The sequence below is a fragment of the Panthera uncia genome (assembly GCF_023721935.1).
Source record: "Panthera uncia isolate 11264 chromosome B3 unlocalized genomic scaffold, Puncia_PCG_1.0 HiC_scaffold_2, whole genome shotgun sequence".
In the NCBI taxonomy this organism is placed as follows: domain Eukaryota; kingdom Metazoa; phylum Chordata; class Mammalia; order Carnivora; family Felidae; genus Panthera; species Panthera uncia.
In genome coordinates, this window is record NW_026057583.1 from 2,922,341 (window position 1) to 2,929,534 (window position 7,194).

Below are 7,194 nucleotides of genomic sequence, written 5' to 3' on the forward strand. Positions count from 1 at the left end.
CAGGCTCAGTCCCAGGGTGGGGGGGCTTTCTGAGACCTGGTCACCAAAATGGTCAAGCAGCCAGGGCAATACTCGGCTCCCTTCTCTGTAACCAATGGGCATCTGACAGCCGTCTGAGCAGCTCTGAGCAGCGTCCTTGTCTCCCAGTCCTTGTACCCCATGCAGGGCCCAGCGCAGGCTGTCCGGGGTAACCTGGCCTCCAGGAACGCTACCGGGGATAGAAACGAATGGTGCTCTCGTGTCTTAAATCATAGCATTTCTCCCTGTGTCCGTTTCAACCCCCAGAACGGGAACGGCGGGAGCCGGCCGTGGCCGACGCACACCAGCTCAGTTGCTCCCACAACCACACCGCCCCAGGTTACCCCCATTGTCAGGGAAGGGAAAAGACACAGGACTTGAGTAACTTGGCCAAGGTCAACAGCAAGCTGAGGGAGCAGCCAGGGCTTGAAAGGGATATTCGCATTCTGCCCCCTGTCCGCTGCCGGCCCAGAAGATCCAAGCCTTCGGGATCATCCGTCCCACCGGTCCCCGGCCCTAGGGCTCCCCACGTGGACACCCCCCCCCCCCCGGGCCTGGCTCCACCCCCCTCCGCTCCGCCGGAGCCTCTCCAGGTCGTCGACGACGGGCCCCCCGCCGCCCCCCCCTCGGCGCCGCCCCCCGCTGGCGGCTGAGCCCCCGCGGCCCTCAGCAGCGCCCCCTCCCGGGACTGCAGGGCGGCGCTGCGCTGCGCTCCGGGGCGGCTGCGGGCCGGCTCGCCGAGGGGGCGCTGCTGAGGGCGCGGCGCGGGACGCCCCGAAGGGCACGGACTGGGGGCGCGGGCGCTGCCGGAAGCTGGGGCGGGGCGCCGCGCGGGATGCGCTGAAGGGCGAGCGGCGCGGCGGCGGCGATGAGTGCCTCTGCGGCCACCGGGGTCTTCGTGCTGTCCCTCTCGGCCATCCCGGTCACCTACGTCTTCAACCACCTGGCGGCCCAGCACGAGTGAGTGGGCGCGCGCGGCGGGGGTCGGCGCCGGGGGACGGGGGCGGCCGAGCGGCAACTTTTCCGAGGGGGCCCGAGCCGCACCCGGCGGGGGCCGGGCAGGGGAGGCGAGGCGCGGGGTGGGGGTGGGGGCGCGCGGCCCTGGGGGGCTGGTGGGGGTGCGGCTCGGGCGGGCGGGCGTCCGGGACCTGCGGCGCAGCCCTGGAGCCAAGTGCCGGGCGCCCGCGCGGTGCGGGCACCGGGGAGACAGAGGTCAACGAGGCGATGCCCCTGCCCTTGGGGAGCCCAGGGGCAGGGGTCCCGGGCGGTGCAGCAGCGACAACCACGAGCGCGGCCGTGTTCCCCCGGCTCGTGCGGTGAGCGTTTCCACGTACGGACACACACATGCTTCTCATTTCTTATTAATTTTAGAAACTGTTGTGAATGACTAGCAGAAATAGCCCAGGACGAGCGGGCAAAGACCTGGGTTCTAGGCGTGGCTTTGGCACTGCCCCGGGGCGGTGGGGGGGGGGCGGCCTCAGTTTTCCGGTCTGTCAAATGGCCTCTCTTTGTATTCCTGTTGTCAGGATCCGAAGAGACCTGTTCGCGAAGAGGCGCTGTGCACGACAGACAGCTCAGGGGCGAGAGGCAGGGCCGTTGGAGGCTAAGGAAATGGGTGGAGCCCAAAGCCGGCCTCGGGCTTGTGCGAGGGGTCCCTGGCTGAGCAACTGTGCACCAGGCAGCTGCGGGCCCGGCCGGGCAGTGGGACCGGTGCCAGGCCTCTGTGCCTGCTGATGTCCCCCCGCTGTGTGTGGGGACGAGGAAGTTAACCTGTTATGTTTCCCACAGCAGTTGGTGCTAAGGAAATTGCATCAGTCTGTAGCTGCAACCCCCCTCCAGACCTTCAGGCTGCGGATAAGTGTCTGCCCACAGGGCGGTGACTTCCTTCTCCCCTTCTGTGTCTCCGTCTCTGCCTCTGCCTCTCTCCTGGGGCCACCACTTGCTGACAGCCTCCCCCATCCATACTGAGCACTCCCCAGGCACTGGCATCCACTGCCCTTGGTCTGACCCAGTCTTGGGGTGCAACTCCTGCAAGCAGCAGCTCTGGGCAGCGAATGTCACGAGTCTGTGAATACAGCGCACGGGGGACCCTGCGTTCCTCCAATGGCATTATGCGCAGTTCAGCAAACATTTATTGAGTCCATAGGCTGCGCGTGACTCTGTTCCAAGAACTGGGGATATGGCTATAGACAAGCCAGGAAAGGTGGGGGACACGAGTGTTGAGACAGACATCAGTAAGTAAAATGGGGCAACCCGAGTGCCTGGGAAGGGGACTGGTGGTCAGGGAAGGTTTCCTGGAGGAGGAGACTTGAGGTGCAGGAGGTGGCCACCGGGGGATGTGGGGACAGAGCCTTTCAGGGCGGGGTGGGGGGACGTGGCTGGGTGTGGGGGTATTCTGGAGGGAGGCGGGGCAGCTTACTGAGAGACTGCATGTCCTGGAGAGGATTTGAGGATGACTCTGAGATTTTGGCCTCAGCCACTGGCAGGATGGCGATGGCATTTACTGAGCACACACTGAATTATGTATTGCTGTGTATTATTGAGCACATTGCTAAGCCCTGCAGAGTTCTGAATAATTGCTTCCAGGCATTCTTCCCTTCCCCCTGTAGGTTAAAATTCCAGTGGCCTCTGACTCCTCTCTCTTCTTTCTCTACCACCCACCCCGCCACCGTCCCCTTCCACAGCCACAGTGACCCCAGGGCTGGGTTAACATCTGTTTCCTCCCTGCAGTTCCCCGGGCACTGGCCTGCTGGAGCTCCCCTGGCCCAGCCCTTGCATGATCCTTAACTTCCTGCTTCCTTGCCCTTCCTCATGTAGTTCCCTCTGACTGGAGGCCTTCCTCCCTGACCTGACTTTTGAAGCTGCACCAGGACTCTATGGCCTGGGGTAAAATGCCAAATGCCTCCTCTAACTTTTCCAAACCCTCCCTCCCAGTAGATGTGATCTTTCCCTCCACCCGGCCCCCTTGGATTGCACTTTTCCCACCAGAGTTACTTTCCTGTGGCCAAACTCACCTTCCCAGATCATACATAGCTCACCTGAGTATTGTCTTGCCCAGCACAGGGCCTTGTGCATAGCAGACATTCAGTTAGGTTTGAAATAGTTGGATTAGTTGAAGCTTCCTTCCCACCAAACCTTTTACGAAAGCCTGAAAAACAGAAAAAGCAAGTCAGGTTAAGGAGTCAGGGAAGAGTTGGGATGTCTCTCTCTCTCTGTCTCTCTCTGTCTCACACACACACACACACACACACACACACACACACGCATGCACACTTTCTCTCTCTGCTCATACTCACCCATACATGTCCCCTTTGAGTAGGTGTCCTTTCGTGGACACCTTGTAATGCCCCCCCATTCCAAGACCCATGACTAGCAACTTTTTCTCCTTGGGGTGAGTCTCAGCCCTTACCCCATCTCCCTCTCCCCCTAAGTCCCTGCTGGGTTCTGCACTGGGCTGCGACCGGGATGCACACAGGATCTGCTGCCTCAGTTTCTCTTCATGCTTTGCTCCTCCCCCAGGTGGCGAGTGTGAGGGGACACGTGAACCAGTTTACACAGCTCTCTCATACTGTAGAAGAGCACCAGCTGCGTGATCTTGCCGGCTGTAGGCATAGGTCCTTGGTAGGAGCAGGAATGGGGGTTACTTTCTGGCCACCACCTGACTCAGGCTGTGATGAAAATGCCTGTCAGCTTTTATAGCACATCTAACCTCTTCCCTCTTCGTGGGATGCTTCAGTTCAGTATCATGTTCCTGACCCACATCAGCTTCCTCTTCTGTCCTCTCTTCCTTTTGCTCATCCCTACAGGAGGAGCCTGGAACAGCCACTGATGGGCACCCCTAGAAGCTTCCTATTTCAATTTCTTGCCTGGACATTGACAGTCGTCCTCCTTCTTATCATAGAAGTGTGCCATCCATGCATCCATCCACCACCTGTAATCCATCCATCTGACCATCCACCCATCCACCCATTCATACACCATCCACCATCCATTCATCCATCATCCATTCATCCATCCATGCATTCATTCACCATCCATCATCCACCATCCATCATTCATTCATCCATCCACCCATTCATTCACCATCCACCATCCACCATCCACCATCCATCCATCCATCCATCCATCATGTCATCTGTCCATTCATTCACTATCTTCCTTCTGTCCATCCATCCATCCATCCACCCATCCATCCATCCATCCATCCATCCATCCATTTATTTCTCTTTCCTGGCTTACTCTCCCCCTCTTTCCCTCCCTCATCTATCTATCAATTCTTGTATACCCTAGCAGAAGTCCCCAGGCAGACTTTGTGTCATATTCTCATGCCCCACTCCAAAGTATTCAGATTCTGCAGGTCAAGGTTGGCCTATGCTGATGCCCAGTGTCCATTCCCTGACTCTTTGTGGGGTCTGGGGCCAGGTGCTGAGGATACCGCTCTCCTGCCCCTGCAACCAGTCTCCTTGGGGCCCATCTACCTGAAGGTTGGATGGATCACTTCCCACTTCCCGACTGACCTCTCTTACATTGGGGGCAGATTTCTGACTGGTGCCTAACACCCATTCCAGCTACAGGTGTGTGGAGTGAACTTCAGCATGAGTTTGTCCTTCAGTTACTGGTAGGTCTTATTGGGTTGTGGAGCCTGTGACTGAGAAAGGTACTTTCCAGAAGTCTCAGGGGCAATGGCAAAGGTTACCCAGCAGTTCTCCTGTTGGGCTGGAGTGGTGTGGACGGATTTCAGCTGAGGAGTGGTGCCTGTGGGAGCTCTCGAGGGCTGTTGAGGGGGTGCTGGTGTAGCAGGCTATAAGAGAGGGCCGGGCAATACTTTGTCTATAACTGCAAGCCCAGTTGGTGCTGAAGGTGAGAGAGAGCATCTGTGTGTAGGACTAGAGGTGACCTCCTGGGCGAGAGAGCTCAGAGCTCATTCAGACGGGACCCTCCGTGGAGACAGGGACCTCCTCCATGCATCCACCGTGCCTGGTACATAGGGGTGCATAATACATTTTATCCTTAATATGTTTAAAATTAGTTAATGAACAGGTGATGACACAGCATGGCTTTGGCACAGCTGCACAGTTGGGCAGTGGCCGCGTAGGGGCCAGAGTGCAGGGCCTTGACCAGTGACTGGGCCCAGCCTCACAGCCTAGTGCTGCCCCATGGGGAAGGCAGCTTGGCTTCCGGCATCCTCGGCGCCGTGCCCTTTCCCTGTGCCCAGCCTCGCCTCACCTTAGCTCCCGGGTGTGGGGTGGATGCCGGCTTGCTGGCCTTGGGTGTGGGGAGCTGGCTTCGCTCTGGCCGCAGGTCGGGCCCCAGCTCTTCCACCCGGCCCTCCTTCCTTGTCCTCCTGAAACGTCCGTGCGGTTGTGACTCCCGTGGCTCCCTGGAGCTCAGTCTGAGGGTTTCCGGCCGGCCCTGAGGGAGGTGGTGGGATTTGGTGGTTAGGCACGTCCGTCCCCGGGGAGCAGGGTTTGGGGAAGCGGGTAGGCAGAGGCCATCTGCAGGGGGGGGGGGATGGGATAGGATAGGGGGGAGGGTGCTATGCAGGTGGGCAGGATGGGACGAGTGAGAACCTGGTGGCTCTAGTCCCTGAAAGTCACACGGGTGGCCGGGGAGGGGCCAACGTGCTGCAGAAAGACAAAGCCCACAGCACTAGAGCTGTAGGCAGAGGCAGAGGTGGGAGCAAACGCGATCAACAGCCAGGAAATTCCACGCACTCATGTATTTATTTCGATAAGTGACCACCTCCCTGCTCCGGTTGTTGCAGTTCCTGGACAATCGTAGGGGTTGCTGCCCTCATCCTGCTCCTGGTAGCCTTGCTGGCTCGTGTCCTCGTCAAAAGAAAACCACCCCGGGACCCGCTGTTCTATGGTACGTGTCCACGGGCCCGTGGGACGGAAACTGTTGGGGTCCACTCAACAGCACAACACTTGACTTTTGCCTACATTATGTTTCTTCTATGAACAAGAAGTCTGCCTCCAATGCCCTGAGCCCGCTGGTAATGTGGTAGGAAGCGTAGGAGTATTTCAGGGCCACACAGTCCTCCCTCCTCCCCTCCAAACTAACGCCTCCTCCCGGTTGTGGACCCCACCCTTTCCCAGCTGAGATCAGGGCGGAAGGTCACTGCCAGGGCCAGCCAGGCAGGATGCCCCTCTGTTCCTCGCCCCCAACCCCAGCCGTGCTCTGACCTCTGATCTCCACTCTCCTTCCTGCACCTCTGGCCCTCTGGCAAACAGCCTTACCTGGTGTGGAACTTAGCTGTACAAGTACAGTGGCTCGGTCTGCACGTTTGTATAATGAGGAAACTAACAGCCCTTACCACGGAGGGCCGGTGCAAACATTAAACAATATTTGTAAAATACTTATAACAGTGCCTGAAAAATACACACGTGCATTAAATAAATAAAAACACCACCGATTAAGCACTTAAGAGTGTGCCTGGGGGCGCCTGGGTGGCTCAGTCGGTTTAGTGGCCGACTTCGGCTCAGGTCGTGATCTGGCGGTCCGTGAGTTCGAGCCCCGCGTTGGGCTCTGTGCTGACGGCTCAGAGCCTGGAGCCTGTTTCAGATTCTGTGTCTCCCTCTCTCTGACCTTCCCCTGTTCATGCTCTGTCTCTCTCTGTCTCAAAAATAAATAAACATAAAAAAAAAAAAAAAGAGTGTGCCTGGTCGTGGCCACTGCAGCAGGAGTGTTTTATTTATTTATTAAAAAAAATTTTTTTTTAACATTTATTCATTTTTGAGACAGAGAGAGACAGAGCATGAACGGGGGAGGGTCAGAGAGAGGGAGACACAGAATCAGAAGCATGCTCCAGGCTCGGAGCCATCAGCCCAGAGCCTGACGCGGGGCTCGAACCCACGGACCGTGAGATCATGACCTGAGCTGAAGTCGGACGTCCAACTGACTGAGCCACCCAGGTGCCCCAGGAGTGTTTTATTTAATCCTTACAACAAATACCCTCTAGTTACAGATTAAGAAGCTGAGAAACGAGGTCACGGTCGCATCCTGAGACCGGCATTGACCCCAAAGCTTGTGACCTTTGTGGTCCGAGCCGTTACCGCCTTCAAGCGCTTCCCCTGCTGGGAACTTTGCTGGGCGTTTACTCATTCAGTGTCTGCTGTAGCCAGCCTGCGTGTCAGACACCCCCCAGGCCCGACCTCCCTGTAGCAGCGGCACACG

The 7,194-nt window shown here is 58.0% G+C and overlaps 1 protein-coding gene across 4 annotated transcripts in view; it reads left to right on the forward strand.

Moving 5' to 3' along the window:
• Nucleotides 1-749: 749 nt before the first annotated feature.
• The window catches only part of TM6SF1 (transmembrane 6 superfamily member 1), a 30,824-nt gene continuing 24,379 nt past the window's right edge, over nt 750-7,194 (forward strand). Inside the window, exons 1-2 of one of the 4 annotated variants that reach the window (XM_049614324.1) lie at nt 750-978; nt 5,783-5,886. In XM_049614324.1, coding sequence (XP_049470281.1) covers nt 887-978; nt 5,783-5,886 — 196 coding nt within the window. In that variant the 5' untranslated portion in view covers nt 750-886. The remainder of the gene's footprint in view (nt 979-5,782; nt 5,887-7,194) is intronic. The other 3 variants (XM_049614318.1, XM_049614322.1, XM_049614321.1) reach the window with 3 other exon arrangements.